General features: G+C 43.3%; 3 protein-coding genes across 11 annotated transcripts in view; 1 reads left to right on the plus strand and 2 right to left on the minus strand.

Moving 5' to 3' along the window:
* The first annotated feature begins 217 nt into the window (after positions 1-217).
* On the plus strand, positions 218-8,831 carry bsk146 (brain specific kinase 146). 2 transcript variants are annotated; one of them, XM_077000094.1, is made up of 4 exons: positions 218-444; positions 5,026-5,254; positions 5,375-5,577; positions 5,698-8,831. In XM_077000094.1, the coding sequence occupies exons 2-4, from the start codon at positions 5,083-5,085 to the stop codon at positions 6,526-6,528; spliced, it is 1,206 nt and encodes a 401-aa protein (XP_076856209.1). In that variant the 5' UTR covers positions 218-444; positions 5,026-5,082; the 3' UTR covers positions 6,529-8,831. The 2 variants fall into 2 exon arrangements, with proteins under 2 accessions (XP_076856209.1, XP_076856210.1); XM_077000095.1 differs by having other exon boundaries at positions 218-383.
* On the minus strand, positions 8,757-15,794 carry LOC143510580 (uncharacterized). 5 transcript variants are annotated; one of them, XM_077000092.1, is made up of 6 exons: positions 15,556-15,794; positions 14,298-14,460; positions 11,933-14,125; positions 11,732-11,825; positions 11,111-11,160; positions 8,757-10,925 (listed from the first exon to the last, which is right to left on the minus strand). In XM_077000092.1, exons 2-6 carry the CDS (start codon positions 14,352-14,354, stop codon positions 10,878-10,880), a joined length of 2,442 nt encoding a protein of 813 aa, XP_076856207.1. In that variant the 5' UTR covers positions 14,355-14,460; positions 15,556-15,794; the 3' UTR covers positions 8,757-10,877. The 5 variants fall into 5 exon arrangements, with proteins under 5 accessions (XP_076856207.1, XP_076856206.1, XP_076856204.1 ...); XM_077000091.1 differs by having other exon boundaries at positions 8,757-10,726; positions 10,852-10,920; positions 11,933-14,460; XM_077000089.1 differs by having other exon boundaries at positions 8,757-10,726; positions 10,852-10,925; positions 11,933-14,460; positions 15,556-15,793.
* A 257-nt stretch (positions 15,795-16,051) lies between these two features.
* Positions 16,052-26,259, minus strand: part of mprip (myosin phosphatase Rho interacting protein) — a 31,258-nt gene continuing 21,050 nt past the window's right edge. For 2 of the 4 annotated variants that reach the window (XM_077000097.1, XM_077000096.1), the window contains exons 17-25: positions 22,823-25,399; positions 20,679-20,826; positions 19,995-20,112; positions 19,308-19,467; positions 18,984-19,094; positions 18,797-18,883; positions 18,506-18,668; positions 18,270-18,355; positions 16,052-17,012 (exon numbers count right to left, since the gene is read on the minus strand). In XM_077000097.1, coding sequence (XP_076856212.1) covers positions 16,941-17,012; positions 18,270-18,355; positions 18,506-18,668; positions 18,797-18,883; positions 18,984-19,094; positions 19,308-19,467; positions 19,995-20,112; positions 20,679-20,826; positions 22,823-25,399 — 3,522 coding nt within the window. In that variant the 3' untranslated portion in view covers positions 16,052-16,940. The remainder of the gene's footprint in view (positions 17,013-18,269; positions 18,356-18,505; positions 18,669-18,796; positions 18,884-18,983; positions 19,095-19,307; positions 19,468-19,994; positions 20,113-20,678; positions 20,827-22,822; positions 25,400-26,259) is intronic. The other 2 variants (XM_077000098.1, XM_077000099.1) reach the window with 2 other exon arrangements.

Consider the following 26,259-nt stretch of genomic DNA (forward strand, 5'->3'; position numbering starts at 1 on the left):
TTTAAATGCTGTTATTTCCTGTCTTCTGCAAGACACGTAGCCAGTATAACACCAAAAGTCATTAAATCGAGTTTTTATATTTTACAGTGAATATGTACTTCAAACGAGATGGGCAAATAGACACCATGCCACTAGCGACCTGTGTTGCCATTGGCTGAAGCTCACAAGAGGGCGGGGACTTTCACCAGCAACGAAAGCTTTGATTTTGTCTCAGGACCGACGCAGAGACAGACAATGGCACAACGCAGGGCAGCTTCCCATACAGCCGCTCAGGGAGAAATTACGACACTGTCCGGCAAATAAATAAAACCGAAACGCTACAGATGCGAATAAGAAAGCAATATAAATATCGAGAACAATGATCTGGCTTCATCCATTGCGAGGTACATTTCTAGTTTGAATGGGCAGATTAAAAAACCATACTGAATGTGGAGGGATTTGATGGTGAGTAAATCCATCTAAAATGTTTAATGTCGGCTGCATTACAACATCGATGTTTTTTAAGTTAGGTTTTTGTTGTGTGACTGGAGCTCAAATGTGTTTTTTGTTGTGATTAGCACACGCAAATTTAAAAATAATATTGTATTGTATTGCATTGCAATAATATTCCAAAAACAACCCATTCCGGGCATTACAGCAGCACTGCAGGCAGGTGGCTTTCTGTTGGTGTCGATTTTGAAAGGAAACAGTTACTTTTAGATCATTTTATTTTATTTCCCCCTAGTGCAGATCATCAACAAGAAAATGTCCCAATGTAAAATACTGATGATTTCAGATGATGGACTCCGGCATGTACTCGGTCATTTAAATGTGCACGAATCTGAGTATGGATGTAGGTCGTTAATAATAATAGGGCCCGGCCCGTTACATTTTAAAGGGTCACAGTTCGCCTCGCTGGCAGCACGTTATTTGTCTGCATTGTCGTCTTGTATCATTTTTCCAGCGCTGCTGGTAACCTGCTGTGGACCGTACAGGCTGGATGAGTCAGATTCCTGTAGGTCACCGGTAGAAGAGCGATGTTAAACGATGCTTAGACAGGGTCAAATCTACATACAGAAATACATTCGGGAAATGTGTGCTTAGAGCTCACACCGTCCAAATTGTAACGTTCAAAATGCAGGTTACTAACCTGGTATCAGTGCTCTGCCTACAGCGTACAAGCCCGCACCACCCTGGGTCCTCTCGTCTGCACACGGGAGTGTATATGTTATGATCAAGCTAGAAATAATAATAATAATACTAATAATACTAATAATACTAATAATAATAATAATAATAATAACAATAATAATTTAAAGTTTAAAAGTTTTTCAAGGCATTTGGTGATACTGACACTTCGACGCAGATATCAATCTTTTGTAACCTGTGACTTGGTAAAACTTTTCATTAGACACCTTGCTTTACCTCTTGGTTACAGTTTGTGATTTCAGCAACAGAAGAACTGAACTTGGGTCTAGATGCATATAAGGACTTATGTAAGGGTTTTAGGTCTAGATGCATATAAGGACTTATGTAAGGGTTTTATGTCTAGATGCATATAAGGACTTATGTAAGGGTTTTATGTCTAGATGCATATAAGAACTTATGTAAGGGGTTCAGGTCTAGATGCATATAAGGACTTATGTAAGGGCCCTAAAACCGGTTTTAGGTGCATATAAGGACTTATGTAAGGGCCCTAAAACCGGTTTTAGGTGCATATAAGGACTTATGTAAGGGGTTTAGGTCTAGATGCATATAAGGACGTATAGAATGTTTTTTGTTTTCTTTCTTTCTAAACCCATTCCCCTTTCCGCAACACTGACGTGTCGGCTACTGTGAGGGATTTCGACAGCGAATCAAGGTCTTTGGTGTAAGTTTAGTTTATGTCTCTGCGTGATTTTGTGCTGTGTATGGCAACGAGCCCATAAGGTGAATTATTCTCAAGCATCTGCAGATGAAAGGCACAAACTTCTGGAAGCGGGGGGTGAAAACAGGCTTATATCGCCACGCAGCTTTGGCTCTGGATGTAGGTCACTCATGCTGCTCACTCACATCTCACAGACTTGGACTCGCTTCCAAAGACACAAGCAGCGCCGTGGCTGTTACAGCTGGCGCGAAAACATTATTATTATTATTATTATTATTATTATTATTATTATTATTATTATTATTATTATTATTATTATTGACGGTTCTTTTGTGCTTTTTGTAAGCGCCGAGCGTGTGCGCGTGCGCCCTTGCCTATTTTCCACACCCCTGTGGTCTGAGCACAAGGTGGCAGAGTCACAGCTCCTCATGATTCAGGAGGTTGACGAGCTCCCCCAACATTCCCTATTTATTCCAACGCTACTTTCACTGGCTTCGTATTTACAGTATAGGTTTGTCTGTGAATACTGGATGCGCTCTTCTGTTTCTGCTGCTAGTTTGAAAATGTCTTATATAACCCCCACGAGGCACCAGGAGATTAAAGACTAGCCCAGACTATTATCGGTCCGTTGAACGTTTTCAAAGGAATGAAATGTGTTTTTTAACACCTGCTCGACGGTGCAGCTTAACGGTGCGTGCTCACTTGTCTGGCATTTTGCAAATAATCACTATTATTTCGTAATTTAGAAGAACAGTAACAACATATGCATCTCTATCCCCGCGCTCTCCTCGTGCTGTTTAGCTGTGTTTAACACCTGTCTCGTAGTCTCGAGCGGACCGTAATGGCTCAATTGGAAGCAACTGATGGAGGATGGGCGGCTAGCTGGAACTACGCTGTCAGTTGGGTTTAATATCAAACGGGACACGCGGGCTCTGTGTGGGTGAAACCAGTGTACAACAGAGCCACACCATTACTTTGGTTACTTGTTTCTTTTTTTCACACTTGGTCGCCATTAGTGACAACAAGCTTGTTGAATTTACAGCTCACCTTCACAAAAGATCAAAAAGTATTTATGTTTAATCTTTGCTGTGCAGTATTTATTTCCATAGCCCCAGTTCTTTATAAATCTCATAGATCTCAGTTCATTTGAGCAAAGCAAACCATTGCTCTCATGGTCAAGTACACATGCTGAACCTGGTGCCCAGTGCTCTCCTGGTACCTGCAGCCCCAGTGGCACGAGTATCTTCTTCTTGGTCTTCTTCCACTACCAGCCCAGCGCCTCTGGGATCACGACCCATTTCAGCGATTGGCAAAGCAACTGCAGCAGCTATGTTCCAAAGTGGAGCCTCCTGGTGTGGAGGATAAGTGTAAGATGATTCAAGGAGATGCACCTTGTTCCTCAGGAACTGCAGGGCTGTAACCTGGCAGCTTCAGTTCCAGAGGAACCAGGGCCAGTTATTCAGATGTGCTGTCCCACTCGTGCTGTGTGTTGCTGAAAGGATACATACAGGGAGCTGTATATATCATGGTCATGCCAATGTACTTTGTACATTCAGTACTTTGTAATTTGGGTATTCAGTACACTACCTTTACAGCCACTGCAGCTGCCGTTTGTAATGGGACTTTACTTATGAAAGCTGAAGACCAGATCCAAATGACTGGAAAGCACAAAGTACTAATGCTTCAAGCTCAACGGGGTACAGTTTGATAACAAGTGAGGCTTTGCTTGCCTAATAATAGAGATAATGTAATAAACACAGTTTTCTGCATTAAAAACATTAGAAATGTTTTATTATTGGAGACAGTTGCAGGCCATTATGTATTCACCTTCTGCATTTGTGTCCATTTGCCCTGAAGCACTGAATGCTGACAGTGTATTTGACCTGGTGAGTCATATCAGTTCAGACCAAGGTTCCGTTTTAGAGCACGTCTCTTGGAATGAGCAGCGCTGCTCAGATATATATATATATATATATATATATATATATATATATATATATATATATATATATATATATATATATATATATATATATATACACATACAGTATATCATATAGAATCATAGAACTTGAACAGGTTATACAGAGAGAGACCTGAGTGAGGCAGGTAATACACCTGTAATCTCGAGGGAGGGTCCTGGCATGTCATTGCCAGTTTTTTGTTTTTTTTTTTGGGCAGGAACCTGCAGTGCAAGCTAAGCACATTTGAGCTGTCCAGCAACAACAAGCGGTCTTCCCTGTTTACAGCTGCCGCAGTCTTCTGAACAGTGAGGGAGAGGGTCTTCATCAGTACAGATTTAACACACATATACAGGGCTGTGAAATATGTAAGAATCACATAGAAAAAAAAACACATTTAAAGCTTTTTCTTTATTGGAAGTGTGTGGGGTTTTTGAACACAATCAACCTTCCCAGTGCGGCTAGTCTTCAGCTTTGTCTTGCTCGTGTTGGTTTGGGTCAACAACTTTTGTCAATTATATAATCATTGGATGAATGTATAATTCTTCAACACGTATTTGAATATTATTTTAAAAAGCAGTGTTAATTCAACATATAAAAAATATATATAAATATTGAAAAAAAATTTTTTGCCAAAAATATTTTCATTTGTTCTGATGTCATCTACAAACTGGTGTTCACTGGAGCAATATTTTCAAGGTTTTGTACAGTGTACTAATTCTAATGTTCTAATGGCATGTTGAAAGTCTCCCCTTTAGTGTGGTGGTTATGCATACAGCAGAATCAGCTCTGTAACACCTTTCATGTGGGACTAATTACGTAACAGTTGATTAGTTAAGTGATGACCAGTTCCTGTGTCACATTAAATGCTGCCACTTTGCATTAAGCTGCATCGAAAGTCCACTTGCAACAGGAGCAGGAATGGCCACACCCCTTTTGTTATGACCCACCCAGTTCACTTCCACCATGCATGACTGCGTGTGTTTACGTGAGCACAGGGTGGCAGGCTAGACTAGGGCACGTGAAGTCCACTGCTCCAGAGTGAAGCCCACATATCTTAAGGCTAAAAGCTCGGCCAGTGGAGAACACAAAGCTGACGGATCATTAGCACTTCAGTGCACTCCAGGGAAAGGAGAAACACTCGAGCTGCAGAATTTTAAATCACTCTCTGAGTGTTTCTCACTCTCACTCTCTCTCTCTCTCCTGTAATGACCGCAGTGAGGTGAAAGTGGTGGACAGTGCCTGGCTCCCTCCACGCCCCGCTCCTGTGGAAGAATGAGCTCCTCTCCCAGTGGGTCACGCATGTCCGTTGACATCCTGGACGAACTGCAGCTCTTCGCAGCCCAGAACCTGGAGAAGCTCGAGGTCAACAAATACTATGAGGTCATCAGAGAGCTTGGGAAAGGCACCTACGGGCAGGTGGACCTGGTCGTACATAAGATCAGAGGTAAAGTGCTGCTTGGAATTCTGCATCAGAATCTTGGGCTTGCCTTGAGACAAATGACAAACATCTCAATTCACAAGCAGATAGGTATATAGGTTTTATGGTCTTTTTTTCTGACTCTAGGCACAAAGATGGCTCTTAAGTTCCTCAAGAAGAAAAGCACCAAGCTGAAGAGCTTTTTGAGAGAGTACAGCATCTCACTCTACCTCTCGCCCTGCCCCTTCATAATCAGTATGCTCGGCATTGCCTTCGAAACTGAGGACCACTATGTTTTTGCGCAGGAGTACGCTTTAGCCGGTGATCTCTTTGACATCATCCCTCCACAAGTAAGTAAACACCATAGTTTTTGAAGTCAAAAATCGAGTCCCTGATGGCCACGTATGACGTTTGATGAAGAAGGAAGATTAAGAGTTTTGTTTAGTTGTTTGTTTTTCTCATTCCTTCAGGTGGGACTTCCAGAGTCTGTGGCCAAGCGTTGCATCCACCAGGTGGCGTTTGCTTTGGATTACCTCCACTGCAAAAACCTGGTGCACCGGGACATCAAGCCCGAGAACATCCTCATCTTCGACAAGGAGTGCCGCAAGGTCAAGCTGTCTGACTTCGGCATGACGCGGCGGGCCGGCTCGCCGGTGAAGCGTGTGAGCGGCACCATCCCGTACACGGCGCCGGAGCTGTGTGACCCTGGGCGGCACGAAGGCTTCCGCGTGGACTCCAGCGCCGATGTGTGGGCCTTCGGCGTCCTCCTCTTCTGTGCGCTCACGGGCAACTTTCCGTGGGAGAAGGCGCTACCGTCCGACGCCTTCTACGAGGAGTTTGCACGCTGGCAGCGACGGCGGGGGGGTCCAGGCCCCGCCCCCTCACAGTGGCGACGCTTCAGCGAAGAGGCGCTGCGCATGTTTCGTCAGCTGCTCGCCCTCGAGCAGGAACGCCGCTGCTCCGTCAAGGACGTGTTCGCCCACTTCGGCCACCGCTGGATGCTGGATGGGGAGGGCGGCGGGCCCGGAGGCGGGGGCTGCCACCAGGTGGCGCTCGCCTCATCAGAGGAGGAAGAGGATGACGAGCTGCTGGTGGACCGGATGAAGCAGCAGACCCTGTCGCCGGCGGCAGGCGGAGCCAAGAACGGTGAGGCAGAGGCGGGGCTGGCGGCCTCTCACCACTTCGCCTCGGTGTCCACCAGCAGCTCCACGTCGTCCACCAACAGTTATGAGCGCGTGCCCAGAGATAGCACCACCAACGGCCGCATCTTGGTAACTACCCCTATAGAGATCTGTGTGTAGAGGTCTCCTTTAGTGAAAAATACACAGCTAAGTCTCGAGTGCTGAATTAACACCTACACTGTTCATTTAAATCAAGCTGGAAAGAAGCAACATTAGTTCAACACTGGGTATTGTGAAAATGTTTCCACACCTACGCATAATAAATAATAAAACCATAACAAAATCATAATAAAACCATATAATAATATCTTTCAAGAAAATTGTAACACCATGCAGTGCAATTTAATTAAGAAACTAAGCAAAAATGTAAAAATGGTAAACTACAGTTTTTCCTTGTGATTAGTCTTTTTTCCCCCAGTGAGATGTCTCCTGGAGAATCTTGATTCCTTGAAGTTGCATGCTGTCTCCCAGTGTAGTGCAAGAGAAAAGGAAGATGGGTGAACTGGGAACGGTCTCCGTTCATAGGCAGACAGGCGTATACACGGCGTTAACGGATCATGACTCAGAACCCCTGAGCTACACAGAAGTGAGGTAGCAGCTGGGGAGGATTGGTTAGGACTAGGCCTAAACATATCATTAGAGCAATACATGATGCAAAAAAGGATCTGGGGAATAGTCTGGGAGCACATCATTAAACAACACTCTCGAATAAACGAGAGCCTTTGGCCCATTCCTTTAGGGACAGAGGCATGAAGTGTTTCTAGAATTTATATTTGATGTCAGTAAAATCTTTTTGAACACATGAAGAGAAGAGTAACCACTAAGTATGGTGTTTGATGTCTATGATCTTTTGTGTAAAGTGTGCTTGAGTGTGGTGTGTATGTATTTGTGAATACAGACTAGATGTTTGGTTATTTCAACTGTTATTTTGGATTTATCTAAATGATTTAAAAGCTATATATTTAGAAATATATTTTTTCTATTTATTTGTATGGTTATGTTTTCCGGTTTCATTTATTTTGGTACTTTGTTGACATGCTTGTGCCAAACCCTGTGCAACCCCACTGCAATGTCAATTGCAACCTGTTCTAACAAGATAATGAAGCCTTCATGTTAATGAAGATCTGAGAATAGCAGATCTATAGTCTGTCCTTTCATGGATAAAATACACCTTCTCCTTGTAATCTATAATCTAAGCAAATGGCCACATTCTGTTCCAGAAGGGAAGGCTTATAATGTACAGAATATAGATTAGATATTAGAACTACATTGCAGTGGGTTGCATCTTGCTTAGCTTACTAGCCCTTGATAATGAACATGATCCATTTAAAGACTTACATGTCTTTATTTATTTAATACAGGTCAGTATTTTTGACTACTGTGTATTTTTTATTTCATGTATTGCTTTCTTTACCATTAATTAGTGAACTACTGTTACCATTATTTTTGTATATTGATTTGAATTGAAAAGAAGAAACTGGACAGTGGGGTATTCACAACCTCATCCACTAATTGCATGAATATTAAAACAAGTATCTTTACTAGAAAAAGAAAATCTGTCAAAGGTTTGACAGTTGTTGTAATGTGAATTGAGTTTACTGTAGCACAATTTCTTGCATAATGTTCCAGAGTGAAATAATTGTAGGGCTAAACAATTAAGACAAAGTGACAACTGTTAGTTTCTTCTGTTTATTTGTATGCTGTTGCTGTTGTAATTGTTGTTGTGTTAATGTCTTCCCAAAACTCAGTAAGGACTCAAATATGTGTGCAGTGATGTTACAGCAGGTCCCACTACAAAACGTTTCAGTGGGAAAAACTGACCAGTCTGAGATGAAATGGAATCTGGGGTTCTTACCTCACTGAAGAACCTTACATTGCTATACATTTCCCCTAGAGACAAAGAAATCAGAGGACCACATGGAACTGATGGACTGATAGAATTTCCGTATTTGTGTGTTTTCCCAACACGTCTGCATGAATTTGTATGTGATGGAGATGTGTTCAAATTAAGAAAACACCCCCCCCCCCCCCCCGAAACTAACAAGTGTTCAGATTTTGTACTGCCACCCTCTTGCCATTCTAGATGGACTGACACATAATACTTTCTTCCACGCTATGATGTTTGCTGGCAAAAATACAAGACGACTTATGGTTGGTCTAGACATGTTTAAAAATATGTTGATGACCTCTAAGCATTCAGTGTGCTAAGACACAAAACACAGAGCCCTGTGCATCAGCCAGTGTGAACATAAACGGACTGGACCCTTTAAGTGGGCTTTCACTGTGCAGGACAAACACCTGAATTCCAGTCCAATTCTGTCTTAGCAATACAACAGTCTTCCTCCAAGGTACAACATAATAAATAAAAAAAAAACTGAAAAAGTGAAATGTGTTTTCTACTCATGTTTGTTACACTATGTTGTGAGTGCTGTTGCCTTCTTTTTGCTTCTAGTTAACATTTGCTAGATTATGTACTCAAAAACAAACAAATGAAAACCCTCACTTGATATAAAGCAATATAAAGACACTTAGGGAACAATTAGCATTTAAAGAAATATTGCTCTACTGTTCCAGTTACAGACATGCAAAATGTTTCAAGCAAGCAACCGCCATGTTTAAATGCTGTCTGGGGAAAAAAAGATGGCGATGAAACTGAAGCCCATTCATAAGACACACGCAGCAGCGTTACAGCAAGAGAATGAAGCCAGTTTCTTACTTGGCACTAAGTGGAAATGTTCTAGAGAGTTGTTGATAAATAAGTCTGAGCATTAAAATATGAAAACGAAATGAGTTTTAACCCTGAGAATATCGGAACTGTTTACATTTAAAAAATACATGAAATATATATTTTTTAAAAAGGGAACAATAAAGTAAATAGAAAATGAGTATATTTTTGGTACACTTTAGGATGGTTGGTTGTGTGGAAATGTAAAGCTCAAGATTTCTGTGGTGCTCAGAAATTCACAGCTCAACTCCATTTGCAGCAACACTTGCGTAAAAACAAGACATATGGCACACGACATGGACACACTGATACAGGAGACACTGAGGGACGTCCAGCGTTGTTCAACGTCCCAGCCCCAGCTCACGGCAGGTGCTTATAGACGTTATTTAGAGCAGACTCTGTGTTTCGTATTCATCCTGATAATGGATTCAACATTAAAGTAGTTTCTATTACGCTACTAAATCTGAGGGTAGCACATATGGTAGGGCAAAACAAATGGACAATTGTGATCACAAACTATCCAGACTCAACACTTCTCAGGATCCAGCATGCACTTTCTAACGGCACGTAATAAACACTTCTGTTGGGGAGACCTTCAACGTGCATGTAGATATCCACTCTCCAGCATGCTGGGATGAAAAATATTCATGAATCCATTTACATATACAGAAAAGAGGCTACAACGACTACAAGGACAAACGTTATAGGCAATGAAACGGCGATATGCAGAATTTCAACACGTCGTTCATCTCTTCACCTCACCAGAGGACAGATGAAGGACAACTACAGGACTTTTCATAGAGCTAAAGGTATTCTGGACAGGTGTGATAAATGTGGGAGAGGCCTGCTGAGAAGTACCTTCCTTTGTCCAGTTATTAGACAGGACAACCAACTTCTGCACAAACATCCATAAAACGGTGTTATTCTGTCAATTTACATCAGACACATTCAGTGTAGCCCATTACAAATTTCATTAACTGAAGATTAAATTTTCCTTTTAAATTAACAAGTACACAAATAACTTCCAGTTTTTGGGAACTGAAAGCCTACAATTTACCTCAACTGTAATAAATAAGTTCTAAGCAATTGCACTACAAAATACATCATTCCCAAATGTGAATAGATTGGCTTTGTGCTGTGGTCGAAGTGCCGCAGATTTGTCTTATGCTTTGAGGCCTATAAATGTGCAATTTATTCTCTTACACTACATCTCATTTATTACTCATCCCACAAATATATAAGAAATGTCCTAGAGAAGGTCCCATTCCCAATGGCAATTCTCCATTGGGAATATGGTTCAGTCCACGACAAGCCTTCACCCGTGATAATCGGTAGAGAGCCCGTAACCTTGCAAAAACTGTAGCGGCATCTCTAAAATCTCTCTAGGTGCGGCTAAAGTTGGAAAGTGGCATTTGGGGCAGTGCAGTGGTTAAGAGTAAGCATTAAGGTGTATGGGTGTCGCCATTTCAGACAGGAGCTTCAGTCAGTGTAGAGTTGCCATTCCAGACAGGAGATTGAGTCAGTGTGGAGTCGCCGGCGATGTCTAAGCGCGGTCGCCTTGTGGCAGAACGGGCTGGAGCAGCAGAAGTTAAACTGTTGGGCGGAACAGAGCTGTTGAGGGTTATTAAGATTGTGATGGCCTTTTTCTCACCAATCCTTCCCAAACACGTCCTTTTGACAACTGAAAGCAAAGACAACGATGTGCTTCCTGCTGGTACCGTGTGCCGGACTGAGCCTCCTCGGGTCACCTGCTGTTCTGGTCATTATTTGATACACCTTTGATGGATCTGTTCTGGTGGGAAAAGGGGAAAGAAAGCAGACAAGAGCTGAAAGTTCCTTGCGCTGAGGACACAGATGACCTGACTGACCGCAAAATATGCTACACTGACAGAGATTATTTTGCTTTTATCAGACATCCAACATAAAGCCTTTATTCATATTCATGTTATTTTCTCTACAGATTAAAACCAAACTTACCATATGCTTTCTGCATTTCATCGAGAAGTTCTCCTCATTTAGAACGCAGCCTGCAGAGAAAGGAGGTGACCACCATTGAAACTACAGGGCTTGACAAAACTAGAAAATCCTGTTTATACAGAGCAAATCACTTGTGGATGGTGAACTAGCTCCATATCGCTCTGAAAATAGTCATCCCTTCACACTGAAAACAAAATATTATTATGTAATCAAGATGATCTACTTAGAATTACATATCCAGCTTGAACTGCACACAGTGCACTTGGAAACCACTTGCTTTATCATGCCAGTTCCGTATGCGTTTGTGCTCAAATACATTCATTTGAATCACAACAATACAGGCCTCTGCCACCACCTCAGTTTAGAGATTACCATTTCTGTCTATGCTCAAGTTCAGACAAGTCTGCTTAGAAAAAGCGGCCTGAGAAAGCAGCTTGAACGCGAGGCGACGAGCCGGCAGCAGAAGAGCCTCGGGAGACGGTGCTTTATGGAACTCGCGTCGCGTGTTTCAGAAAGATAACGTGCATTACACAGGAGAAGAGAAACAGCTGCTTGTTCAACTTTTGGATGGAGGGAAAAAGAGAAAAAAAAAAACAAACAAACAAAAAAAAAACCACTCACCTGACTGCACTGCGCAAAGGTAGTGATACTTGTTAGGGCAACCTTTGAAAATGCAGCCCAACGTAGCGCCTGTTTGATAACAACAGGAGCAAATCTGGAAAAATGCAAACAGCAACGTTTGAATGTGAAAGCTTTACCTTGACGAACAGAGACCAACGGCCATTAGTGTCTGTCTAACCATGTGGTTTGGCTGAAACTTACTGTCTCCTTCGCCATCTTAACGGCTTTCTCAAGCCCGTACAGCTTGCCTCTGACAAGAAAGACACCCGCCGACCATATGCAACAGTCCTCGTGGAGCCAGTACTCGCTGGTTTCGAGGGTGACAACCGGAGGGCTGTAACAGTCCGCGCTGAGCTCCATCTGGGACCTATTAACTGAAAGACCGCCCTCAACGGTGCATCTCGGATCAGCCCCTAGAGCTGCCCCTTCACCTAGCTCGTGTTGGGTCTTTTGAGTCAAGCAACCACCTTCACCGGTATGAGAGAAGTCTGAGTCACTGGAGTCCTCCGCTCTTGGTCCTGGCGGACCGTCCGGTGGTCTGGATGCGGGCTTGACACCTTCGGGATAGTAAGGCCCATGCAAGTCCCCAAGGTCCAAAGCATTGGCAGGGTCCCCGCAGAGACAGCACACGTGAGTGGCCTGCTGAGAAGCCCCCCTGGAGACGCGGCCAAACTGCAGGCAGGGTGTCGTGGGAATGGTGCCCGACGCGAACCCCGAAGGCGTGCGCTGCTTGCCCCTGTTCAGCCAGGCACTCTCCTCGGGGTAATTGACGAGCGTGCATGTAGGGTACTCTTTCAGCTCCATGTGTACATATGGCGAAAATGTCTCATCTCGCCGTTCCCTTTTTTCTTCCTTATAATTAGCATATTTCAGTTTTATTTCTGGTTCCTGGGGAGAAAAAATGGAAACTTGGCCCCCTCTATGTTTTCTCCTTTTCTTTTTGGAGGTACAAACTTTCTTTGTTGTTGGCAATTCTTCGTTACCCATATTTACCATTTGCTGCTTTGGGGGCCTTTTCCTACAAAGCTCTGGAACAGGTACCTCTGGCTGTTTTGCCATGATTACCGGGCGCTTCTTGGAGGCTTTTTGTCGGTTCTTTGCTTTCTTGTTATATGTAGTCTGATGGAGCGACATATCCGGTGATGAATGATCTAGTAAATGGTTTGAAACATTTTCAGGAGAGGTAGATATTTTGTGTTCGAGTCTGTTTAAGTCGGCGACACCTGGTTCTTCTTTTTCTTCCTGTAATCGTGCAGTCCTTTCATTATCCCCCGCCCCAACAGTGCACAATGTGTCCTCCATAATGTCCTGAATATTGTGGTGAAGAGAAGCCTGCTGTTCAGAGTTTAGATGAGCAGTATGATCTGCCTGAGTGTTAACAAACTCGGATTTGCTTATGGAAGAAACAGAATTACATTTGTACCTGGTAGGATAAATGTTCTGAACAATGGCGTCTAACCTCATCCCCCTTCTAATTCTTGGAGGAAGTTCCTTTCTTAAAAGTGTTGTATTTGCTAACTTTTGAATATCTGAGCCCTCTTCTTTTATTTCAGAGAAATCACTGCTCTGTTCTGGCTGCTCTGCCTTGCATGTGTCAACCAAATTCCCTGTTAGTTCACTAATGCTGGTACTGAATCCTTTTGCAGCGTCTGTAAGGGGTGATGAGTCTGTTTCTCCCACACATGCCACTGGGCATGCCTGCCCATTACTTAATTCTTCATGACTAGTGTTGTGAGTATCGTTAACAAGTGAATTCTCTTCACTTGGAGCCTCTGCCTTCTGTGGCAGAATGAAAACATCCTTTATGTCATTCTGTGATTCAACAGCAGGTGACACAGGATCCTCCGGTGCATTAATGAAGTCCTGGTTTAAAGACATGGTGAGGCCCGCTGGCCCCTGACTGCTCTGTAAAATAAGTGGTTCCTCCGTTCTGGAGATCAGAAAGAGTACTTCAGGGTTACCATTACTATGTTGATCCTGAGAGTCTACAACGTGACCACTTGGGAAACCCCCATCAAAAGCTCCTGCATTAAACAAGCCATTCTGCATTTCGCCCAGGCTGAGAGGTACCTTGCATTCAGGAGGGCTGCTCTGTTGTAAAGATCTAAGTGTTTCCAGAGCAAGGCTCTCAACGTCCTGTATACCACTGATCTCGTGAACCTGTGGAAGATAACAGAGTCCTGCAACATTCTCAACAACTTGAGCTGGTGTTACAAACTCAAAGGAACTGGCACAGGTCGCTAACCCAACAGGTACAGAGACCTGCTGAAGGCAGTGCTGGTCCATATTCACACCGAGTGGAGCTCCATCTGTGCCGGCCAACTGGTTAGCATCGAATGTGGTGGGATGTAGAGAGAATGTCTTGCTTATAGGAACCCCGATAAGCTGGGAATGCTGAGAGAGAGAGTTGTGGGTAGAAAAAACACGAGACCTGCTCACATAAGAGAGTGTGACAGTTGTATTGGAAAACGCATTGTCTGGTTGTATCTGGTCATTAGGCTGTGATGAGTTGTTCGGGTCATTTTCTGGAAGTACTATCCCATTGCTGGTCCCTGAACTCACATACCAACTTGGGGGCTGGACCATGTGTAAGGCCTCTATAGAGTTGGCTTTCAAAAGACATTCTTCTCCGTTCCTTGTCAGGTCAAAAACACTGGGCAGGTTGCAAGCAGAGGAGAGTTCCTGAGGCTGTAAACCATCTGAGTTCCCGGGGAGCTGCTCCATATCAGCTGCAAGCATAAGCACAGGGTTGTGTTAATAAAACACTTTATATCCGTAACACATCCAACAACTAGCGCATGAAATTATGTAGCTAAGGATCTAGCCTAGGGAAAATATAAGTGAAACATTTCTCTAGCTAGCCAGATAAACTTGGACAGACGTCCCGGAGGGAGGGGGTTAGGTCAGTGTTGGTATTGGGTGGTTAGCCAGGTAGCTCATCTTAGCTACACCAGCCGACTCGAGTTGGGTGGCAGATTTGATCAAAGCCACTAGGAAACTGTACCGATTTAGTATTCGTCATTCTGTAACCAAATGTCAATAATTTAAAAGATTTTGGTGTGATAACATTAGCCAGCAGTATGTGGTGTAGCTAGCCGTACAGCTGGTTCGTGTTCAGGACCACCACCGGCCGTCCCGCTATCCAGCCCCAAATAACGCTCACACCAGCGGGTTAACCGTGTGTCCACGGCAGAAAGGTACCGTTAACGTGTCTTTCACCCATCGGGTGATGCTCACTTTCCCCCACCAAGTTACAAATCGTGGGAGTTTTCGACCTGGCGTCTGCGTTTGACACCTGCAACTGTCACACAGTGTCGGAGCCTCGGTGAGAGCCAGCCTGGCCGCTAGTGCAGGACGGCAGATACAGCAGACGCGCTACCAGTGTGGTGCTGTATCGGTTAGGCAGGGAGCCATCGCAGGCTAGCTAGCCACATTTTATACAAATATACCTCAAATCGACCCACGTCGCTCCGATTAATCACTCTTAGATTAAACAAGTTACTGTTTGCTCACGGATGACTGATAGCGGCAGCATGGAAAGGAAAACTTGCGTGTAGCTCGTTAGCATCCTATAATATGGACAACTAGTTCTCCTGTGAAAATAATAACAGTTGAAGCAGCTAGCTGGCAGTTATGTTTCCGACGTACGACAGTAAATCCTAACAGTGTACAAATAGCTTAGCTAGCTAGCTAGCATTAATAACTAGCTCCTTCACAGGGTTGACTATGCTAGCCAGGGAAGCCAGGCACGCATCGCTCATCCGAGGCTAATGTGGCTATTTAGCTATAGCTAAAACAAAGAAGAGAGCACATTAAAAACTTACCCAAGAAGAGAAGCGGGGTTAATATACAGAATTATGAAAGGAGTCCAAACCCCATTTTGCCACCAAATAACTGGTTACCTTAACTGTATATAGGTTTTAAAAGTGTACCGAGTTTGGTTAAGACAATGCACAAGTACGAGACTCTCATACTTTGATGTCCCCTTTCCATGGTAAAGCTAGCTAGCTTTGTCAACGCTGTGCTAAAATTCAAGTAGTTGTCAACGGTGAGGCCATTATGGAGCATTATGGGACATGTAGTAAAACGTGGCATAACGGGATGTGTCTGCATGCACGGAAACGTTCTTCGTTAAAATCATTAATTGGAAAAAAAATAATTGGAATATTTCCCTCCTTCTTTGCATTAGTATTAATCTATTAGCTAGTAGTAGAATTACAGATGACACACCAAACACTATTAAACAAATTAATCTAGTAAAACTATCACACAAGTTTCAAACCGTTCAATTGTTAAACAGATTTAGTAAAAATCTTTAGGCAGGGTGCAAAAATATTTATTGCTAATAAACATGTCAGTTGGTGTACATTTGTGATATATTTACAGTAACAACGTATAGAGGAATGGAAATGTGAGCAAAAAACAAAAAAAAAAACCCAAAACAAAAACTAAAACAACGACAAAAATATTAAATAAATACTGGCAACTGCCACTGAACAACACTAGATGTCAGCTTAGTGGGGAAGAAACGGGAGGGCAGGGGAAGAAATCAAACTCCCAATCAGTGGATTGACCATGATTACACAAAGGAAACCCTATATAAATTTGTATATATTTTACACTAACAAAAGCCCCCCCCAGATACAAGTCCATGCCTTAACTGGTCATTATCTCAGAATGGTCCTATATTTAAAACATTTTAGTAATCATCATGTACGAGTTAATACTTCTGAGTATTAAGGAGTGTCAAATCTGTCAAATTGTACTTGGCCAGCAAACCAGTTTCATCCAGATGAAGGAGTGGAGCTGGCAGGAATGTGAATACCACGTCTATCTTAGTAAGGAAGTCTGCAGGTATGATTGTATCTACTCTTTATTAAGTATAATTTGAGCCATTACATATTTATCCTTTGGCTATTCACACATACTAAAGAGTTAAAACAGTAGCTTACACCGTCGTGTTTAGTGTATGCATGATAGATGCTTCATTAAAATCAAATATTTACATTAAGACATGGTAATAATAAAAAAAAAAGTCACAGTAACTGAAGTGCACGAAATGCAGACTACAGACATAAAATTCAAACTTCATACCATGTTTAATATATGCTGTGTGCGGTGACCAGTGTGTTTCTAAGTGATTAATTACTGGGCTAAAATATGATGGGCCCCTTTAGAACATGCAGCAAGTCCGGCCGATGGGTCAGTGTCAGAATTCTTTAGTGTCCTTGTTGTCGAACAAGTGAAGCCTTTGCTCGGCTGTCAGGCCCTCCTTTAGACTCTATAAAGAGAGACAAGAAAAGGTCATTTCCAGGGACCACTCTGGGTCACTGAGGCTCACACAAAGGGCAGTGGCGACATGCTGGAATCAAGCGTTCTCTTGCCAAGAGAAAGTCTGTCCGTGCACATGAATGAGCCGGTTCCCGGATAACAGCTACTCGATCAGATGCACCGTGCTTCAGATTGGAAGAACTGGAAATGCGAGTTTCCTAAACCAGTAAATTCAGTGTAAGAATTTGAAATATGGACCTGATCAAACGCACTGAAGTACACATGCTGGTTGGCCAGTCTTGGTCCTGGAGATGGAACAACCTGCAGAGTTTGACTTCAGCCCCACTCTTACACAAGGTCATTAGGAAGATCTGAACACTCTGCCTATAAAGTTCATCTTCAGGATCAAGTCCTGAGATTTACGCAAATGACCAACGAATCTTCTCCAAGTTTGATTGATCAATTTTGCCATGATGCTGTAGAGCACAAAACCTGTATGCATTTCTGAGTTTCTCTGTGCCCATGAGACAAAGTTCATCTACTTTGTGATATGGGGTATGCGGTTGACAGGGATGTGGGGGTATGGGTTTAACTGGGGTTGTGTGGGAATGACATTAGTAGCCCTTTTCTCAGTGCACACGATGGGACAGTATGCCAAGACGATGAATCTAGGGTGACTGCCTATTACTTCATTAAGTTATTTGTGACATGTTTAATTCTGAGATGGTTTAACTGCCCTCTGAAGACAGCCTTCTGTTGCTGTTCCATGTCTGCCATTCGTGGAGAGCGAGCAGGGAACACGTGTTCACCTTCATGTCTTTAGCAGCCCCGGGGCTTGTCCCGACCCACGGACTGAGGGCAGGGGTGGGGGGAGCGAACGCAAACACAACCACACCAATGTGTGCTAAACAAAGACAGGTTCAACATCATGCCTGCCACCCTTACTTACCAGGCTTTCTCCTGTGGGAACACACACACACACACACAGACAGGAAAAGTTGAAACACAAACTCCTGAGGCTACAAGTCCAAACTAGATTATTGCAATTTGAAATGGTGCTAAGGGTTTGGAGGAGGATCATCAGGAATCTGGGTGGGAGGGAAGGTCATGTAGAGGTCATCCAAGGATTTCAGTTAAACTGGCTATGCCGACCTGAACGCGGCACCCTACTGGGACTGATCCTATACACACTGGCTGCATCCCTTCACTCTACAGCTTAGGAGTAACCAAACCTCCAAAAAGCATGTCAGAGTCTCGAGACGCCTACCTTTGACCTCATGGCACGCTCCGATCGCTTTGCCGCTGCTGCTGCCATCTTCAGGATGTCCGGGTTGCTCTTTGACTTCATGATATCTGAAAAAACAGTGTAATAAGAACGTCCACACAATTGCATCAGATTTAAATGAAATGGACCGACAGACCGGACCAGCCAGTCTTCTGGACCAGACAGTCTTCTGGACTTTAACCCCCCCGGTCGTTCCCGGGAAGGAGATGAGGTCTTACCGTAGCCTCTGCGCTGCACGTCCTCGGGTGCGGGCTCTCCCAGGGCCTCGTGGGCCGTCTGCAGCTGCTCCCGCAGCCGCCCCAGATCGCGCTCCGCTTTGGCCTTCACGATGCTCAGCTCCGTGTAGATGTCCTTGTACTTATCCGTCGCATACTTTTTATCCTGGATCACCCCCAAAAATCAGATCAGATCAGCCTGGCTTCCAATTGCGGTATGTTCATTAGCATGAATTTGATTGAATCGCTGGACTGATGTATGTAGCAATGAGGTTTTTCATATTCAACACCTACTCGCTGGGCAGCTTGAAGTTCGTCCTTCAGCGAATTTATCTCCTGCTTTAGATACTGCACCTCGGATTCCTTCACCCTCAGCATTACCTGTAATCACACACACAATTGCGCAGAACAGAAGTCAGGTTTGGAATACACAGGGGAATGTTATAGAAAGTGTATGTGAAACGAATCGAAATCTACACACCTCTAGTTCGTACCGCTCCTTTCCTTGAATAACTGCTCCACTCTCTCCTCCCTCCTCACTGGTCATTGATCTCATTTTAGTTATCTCAGCAGCGAGACGATTATTCAGCTCCTTTTAATACCAAGCGAAAAGGGGAAAACCCTCAAGATCACTCAAAGCAACCAAAAGACATTCAGTATCGTATCGTGGCATCCACGGCCATGAAATCGCAAAAGCGCAATGGACAAAGCCCGCGAGTCCAGGTGACCACTACCAGGACTCAGCACACGCTCTCATGAACTTGCGCTGCAGGTGCCGTTGTGCAGGTCCTGTACGCTTTCTCACCTGGTTGTGCGCGTTAAGCTCCTGATTCTCTCGCTGGCACTGGCGCAGGGCCTGCCTCTCGGCCTCCAGGGCCTGGGCCAGGTGTGCGTTCTCCAGACACTTCTGGGAGTACTGCTCAGACAGCACCTCGATCTCCCTGTGGAAGGACACCAGCTCCTCCCTACCAAGCACACACATCACCAGAGGATTCAAATCAGAACACTTTCAAACCTTTGGTGCGCTTCTGCTCCTGGACATCATCCTGTGCTAAGCCGATAAACAGATAAATATATAGATAGATAAATACAGACAGCATTAAAGGCCATGGCGGCAAAAAAATGCCTATGACCAAAAATGCTCTGTACCAATAGGTTGGGCCAACTGAGTGACCTTTGCCCTTGACCCCAATGCCCTAGAATATGTTTTTCAGCCAAAATGGATGATGCAATCTGACTTTGGGCAATCAAAAATGTTTTCAATACCTTCAGTGTACAGGAAACAGTGTGTGTCTGCTAGTGTAACCTCATTAGATGAAACAAACCTTTTATGGTTTCTTTTATGGTACAGAGAATGGGACAGAGGGGAGAACGAGGGGCTAGTCCGAAATGTTTCTTGTGAAACACACGAGGTAGCTGGTCTCTTGGAAATCAAAGATAAATTGGGTCCACAACACAAAGCCTGCTCATCCGATTTAAATGGGCTACTTACTCATGTTGCCTGCGAATCTCTTCTATGTCTGCATTTTCAGTGTTGTTGTTTGCCTTGCGTGCTTTGTCCAATTCTTTCTCCAGCTCTGTCCGATGTGCATTCTTCATCGCTTCAATAGCTAGATTAAACAGAAAAATAATATAAAAAACTGGATGGAAAAGTGTGCACAAAAAAGTACACAGTGTAGCCAACCTGCTGTCATGAATAACCGTCGTATTCCCTCTCATTACTGGTGAGCTTCTGGCTAGATGTTTTTGATTGACACGCCACTCTCACAGCAGTGACAGTGAGAATGACAAAGGAGTGAGTTTATGCTGGAGTGAGTGTGCGAGCAGCCTTGCTGGAGGTTTGACACACATCAGTCTTGCTGCTAGACCAAGGGTGGTGCAGCAATTAAATCAAAAACTGACCATGACTGAAGAGTTGGTGCAAGGCCAAGACATAATGTGCAGTACAAGAAGGTCTGTTGTTTCTAACTGCACACTTACAAAGTGTTGCCCGTTCATTCTAATAAAGAGGGCCGTGAATACACACACACACACACACACACACACACACACACACACACACACACACACACACACACACACACACACACACACACACACACACACAGGTTCTTTGAGAATGACAGGTTTTGTGAGTGGCTATTAATATCCCAACTCTTCCATTGTCAGGTCTTACCAGCAATGGTGGCTGCAGTCTCCTCATCCAGGAGCCTCTCCTTCTCCTCCTGCAGCTTCTCTAGTTCCCGCTGGTGCTTCTTCTGCAGCTCGTCGATGACCTTCTGATGGGACTCCTCCATGGCAGCGAAGCCTCTCTCGCATGTGGCCTGGACGAGGGGGAAGGAATCGGGCGACAGGGGGCGCTGTTTAGTGCTCCGTTTCACCAGGTTGCCCTGTCCCTCCTCAACGAAACACCGCTCTTGCACAAGGACAGCAGTTTTGCACGGACACACAATAACTAGCACTGCATAGAGAGTGTCCACACCAAAGCTGGATATCAGTCTTCACTGAGCACAGACAGCACGCAGAAGCCAGCAGGAGACTCGCTTGGGAAAAGGTTAGGGGATCCTCCCAAAAACAACTGGAATTAACTGCCACTACCACCGTCCAAAGGTCATCTGAGCTTTGGTGTTCGTTTCATAAACTATTTTAATAAGTAATAATATCCTTAGGAACACAGGCCAAACCTTAAATAAGGAACTAATTTGCAGTAACACAGGTCCAGCAGTTTCGTGTTACTGAAGAGGCATTTATAAGTCTTTTTGACTATGACCGCATGACCCAATTTCCCCTGCTTGCTGACTGGCACTAACCTTAGCACTCAGGCCCCGGATGTACGCCTGGGGGTGGGCGTTTTTTTCCAGGCCCAGTTCCAGGGATATGGCCCTGTCTGGGGAACATCTGCTGTAAAGGCAGCCACCACCCCCACTGCGTAAAGAGCTGCTTCCTGTCCCCATATCTTAGCCACACCTGTGCCTGTTTGTTCGGCAGGCTCATGTGGTGGAACATCTAGTTTCATCTGGTCAGGAATGAAAGCTAATACTATGCCATTAGGCCACATAGACCAATAGGCTATAGCTTTAGGTTCAGTACATCAAGTATTACTATTCTACAGAGTAGGGGGTTAATTAATACAAGCTATAAACATTATTTCTTACTAACTTGAAATATTAAACCCTTAGTGCAGCAACCTGCCAATCAAACAAAGGAGGAGCAAAACAATCATATGTATTACTTTAGTTATAAATGAAGCAAGAATACCACTATAAAGGCTTGTGCTTCATGCCAGCTTCACGGTTACAGGCTCAAAAACTAAAAACCATCACACATTTTAAATAATACACACTTAAAAAGACTTTGCTAAGCGCTCAAGTTAAAGGATGACTGCAATGTCTAAAATCAGAGAGTATTGAGAGTATCCATAACCTTAGCCAAGTGTTCCCTCAAACTTAAATGAAAGAGTTCTAACTCAGTTTTTGAAAATCAGTAGGCAGTGCACGTATTTGTTTAATTACAGTTCTTAGCACACCTGAACCAGGCAACCAGCACGCCAATGGCCCCTGGTTACCTGGCTCAAGTGTCTCAGGGCTGGAAGAGAACAAAAACATGACTGGTGTTTACTAAAAGATAAGACTGACCGAGGGACAACACACCAATATCCCAATCTGGTTTTTTGGTCCCCATCATAGCCTAACGCAGAGAAAATTTCACTTAAAGACTTCAGCCCCTTTTAATCTTTTCAGCCAGGCTCTTGCATTTGTTGTTAATCTGAGATGTTAAATCAGGCATGAGTAAGAAGAAAAGCACCATATCAAAGTCAGTCAGGTAACCTAAATTCTGCCTGACTTAGATGTAATGCAAATTGTACCTTTTTTCCAGCTTTTACATAATGATAAAAATGCACGCGTTCTGATGCATTCTTAACAGTTTCACAATTTTAAACCCCCTCTCACAAAGGCTGAGCTGAGTGACTTTGAGAATTCCTGCTCAATTGCTTAAGTGAGAAGTCTGTCATGAAGCATGCTTGTTAATTCAGAGGAACTTATTTTTCTTCCTCCTTTAGATGATTCCATTGACAGCAAATTGTATCTAATGTGCAATCAAAATTAGCCCCTCAACACAGCCAACACCAAAAGCTACAAGCATGCTGAAGGTTAAACAACCATGCATGGCTAGAAATGAAGGTAAGGTAAAAAAGGTAAGGCAGGAAAGGATGATAGGATTAATGAGTGAAAAGGATGGGAAAGGGTCAAGTCTGAAGTTGCCACAAGGAGATACAAGCCATCACGGATGAAGAACAACAAGGACAAGGAAGACCTCGACCTTTAGGTTTTCCAGGTCTTTCTCGTATTTCAGACGGAGAAGTGCTGCATCCCCATCTCGACTCTTCATCTCTTCGGTCATGTCCGATACTTGTGACATCAGTTTGTGGATCTGCTGTTTGAGGGTAGCTGGGCTTGGCTTGCCATCATCTGGAAGGTCTGCTCCACATAGGTCCAGAGCATCACCAAGCTCTGCCATTTCCTGGTTAAAATGGCCTACCAGCAGGTTTTGCTCCATCTCATGCTTCTTCTTTAGGTTCTCCATGCAGCGAGTCAAAGAGTCAATCTCTTTTATGTTCTCCTCTGATTTTAGTTGTAGACCTTCTTCAGCTTTGGCTACTTCTTGTCTCAGCTTTTCTGCTTCTTGATCATAGAATTCCCTTAATTCCCGAAGCTCCTTTTTATGTTTAGCCACCATGTCCTGTATCTCAATGGCTTTATCCAGAGAATCAATTGGTTCCCCCTCTATCTGGACGTGGGTCATTAGCTTTGAATCCTCACTGACGGGATTCTGGAGGCTTGACAATTGGATCTGCATTTGTTCAAGCTTTAGTTTCTGCTCCATGTTTTGCTTTCTTAGCTGAGAACAATGAGAACAGGCAGCCTTTGTCGCATGTAGGTCGGACTGTACTTCTGCCTGTAAATCATTCTCCTGCTGGATTCTCTGTCGGATTATCAAATACGTGCAGGTTACATCAAAAATGGCATCATGAACATACTGGGACCACTGTCCTTTGTCAGATATGTAGCTAGTGAGAATTGAAGAAAAGGACTGGTGTAGCTCATTTTCGGGTTCACTATCCAAAGAAGCAATCTGATTCAACAGAGTTACTTTACTTTGTACTACTTCGGTAAGTTCTTTCATAATGTCATCTACCATTTTAGTTTGATCCACAAGACTTGAATGTTCAGTGTTTTCAATATTTACTGGTGTTTCAATGTTTCGCTCTGCAGAGAGGTTCATCATAGAAAACAGTATTTTATTTTCCATTAGCATACACCCTACAACATCTTTCACAGCAGCAAATGTTTGTTCACAGTCGCCTTCACAATTTTCAATACCTCCCAAAACTATACTCCAAATCTCCTGTTCAAACAATACCTTTGTCATCCCCGTCCGGATTCTTGCCAAACAATCTTGCTCAATGCAAATTCTGGGTGAATCACACTTATTTTTTTCATTGGCTTTCAACAACACCTCTAAAACTTGTTTAAGAGCATTAGACCGCTTCTTGAAACCTTCCAGCACTTCCTCCATTGTACTTCCACAACTCTGCACCAACTCTCGGCATTCACTGTCTATTCCACTTTTATTATTTGACTCCACCTCTACTGTGTCTCTTTCATGCAACATTCTAATTTCCTCCTTAGCCTCTAAAAGTAGTTGATTAAAAGTTCTTTCGCATTCTTGGTTTTTCATTTGGAGTTCCATATTCTGTGCCTCAAGTTCTCTGCAGAAATTATCAGCAGAATGAAGTAACCTTTCCTTTTCAGACAGCTTGGACTCAATGTCTTCTATATGATATCTGAGCTTCTCTTTCTCTAGGAGAGACTCATCCTTGTCATCTTCAGACAGCTGAAATCCAAGACCTTTGAGAGTAGCTTCTTTCAGTTGCAGCCTTTTTTCTGTTTCTTTTAAACTGTTACCAAGCACTTCTAACTTGAGCAGAGCCTCTTGAAGCTTTTGAGACTTATCGTTGAGTTCCTGTTCATAAAAATGCTCATTCACGTCTTTGTCCTCTTGCTTATCCTGGCTTCCTCTGGCTTGTCGGTACTGTTGGCCACTCTGAAGTCTCTGAAGCTCTGCCTTTAGTCTGTCTATTTCACTGTCCGCCTCTCTCAGCTGGTTGACAATTTCTTGATAGCGTTGGTGTAGTGCTTCGTTTTCACTCGTTAACAGTTCAACCTCCTGACATAGACCACGGTTGGTCATTTGTGTAGGGTCATCTCGCTGACAGGGCAGTACATATGGAGCCGCCAGATTGTCAACTTTCTGCCTCTGTACCCTGCCTAGCATGTCCTCCATAGTGATAAGACGAGCTTCATAATCACGAATGGTGTCCCCAGCCCTGGCAAGACTCTGCCTCACTGTCTCATTTTCAGCTTCCTGTTGGTTTTTAAGATTTTCCAGAAGTTTCTGACACTCTGTTATGTCACCTGGCCCATCATGTTCATTTTGGTCTTGAGGAATATCAGACGACTCGGAATCACTGTGAGTCTGCAGCAGCTTTATCAGCTCCTTAACTGACAAAGGCCTATTACAATCTAGCAAGTCCTCAAGCTCTCTTATCCTGCCCTCATTATCCAGAAGTACGAGTGAGAGAGATTTTGTAACAGAATCAGAAGGAAGAATCTCATGTGAGGTGTTTTTGTTGGTGTCAGGAAAGTAAGGTTCCTTGGTGGACAAGTGTGAAAGCGAAAGGCCAAGCTGTGCTTGCATGTTGCGTTTTCTCAGTTCTTGCAGCTGGAGAAGCTCTTTGGTCTCCTGGTACTTCTTTGTTAAGCTCTGCGCTTGAGAACTAACCAGTTCCGGCTTCTTCATCGGGAGCTTTGTCTCAAGACTCAAAGGTGACTCCAGCTTGGAAAAGGGGACCAGACAGTTGGTTAACATTTAGCAGAGGTGATTAAGGATCATTTCATTTGTAGATCACATCAAAAAATTGTTGAAGATTTGAAGTAAAATTATATTGAATTACAATGTCTCTGTCCAGCCACAAAGGTTAAAGCAAGAATGAACATGTTTAGTTTCATTCATTAAATGCTGCAAATTAGCGTGATGGAGAAAAGAAGAAGTTTAAAGGCCACGGTTAGTAAATCACAAATAGTGCATGCACATTAAATGGTTAAGAGTTATTTCATGGTGTAAGTAATGCAAAATTAGTGCCAGTTTAATTTGCTACAAACCACACAGAATTAGAAGTATAGTATTCTAAATTGTCCATGTAAAAAATTTAACTGAAATTATAAAAAGTACAAAATGTATATTTAAATAAATAATCATTGAACTGATTCTACAATTAGACAAGTGTCTCTTCATACATCCTGTAAGTGAACGTCCGAGTATGTAAAGTGGAGATGCCAGTAAGCAAAAACTATAATGCACACAATCACCAACCGTCCAGAAACTACAGAAATATCTCCAGCTACAGGCAATAAAATCTCACATTCACTGCCAAATTGAAAATCCAGCCATATCCATGAAAAAATTGTTAAAACAAAATTCCCTAAAATCCAATAAAGGTTTTATCAAGCACGTCCACATTTCTTATTGAAAATCACTTTTCTTTACAGCCCATTAAGAGTAGTCAACAATCGTATACAAACTGACAAAACAACATGCTTAGACACACAAGATTGTCCTTAAAACATGTTTAAAACCATTCATAGTAACAAAGTGAAAACGGACAGGTAAGTGAACACTTAAACAAGAACATGAAG

This window comes from Brachyhypopomus gauderio, chromosome 3 (assembly GCF_052324685.1).
Source record: "Brachyhypopomus gauderio isolate BG-103 chromosome 3, BGAUD_0.2, whole genome shotgun sequence".
Lineage (NCBI taxonomy): Eukaryota > Metazoa > Chordata > Actinopteri > Gymnotiformes > Hypopomidae > Brachyhypopomus > Brachyhypopomus gauderio.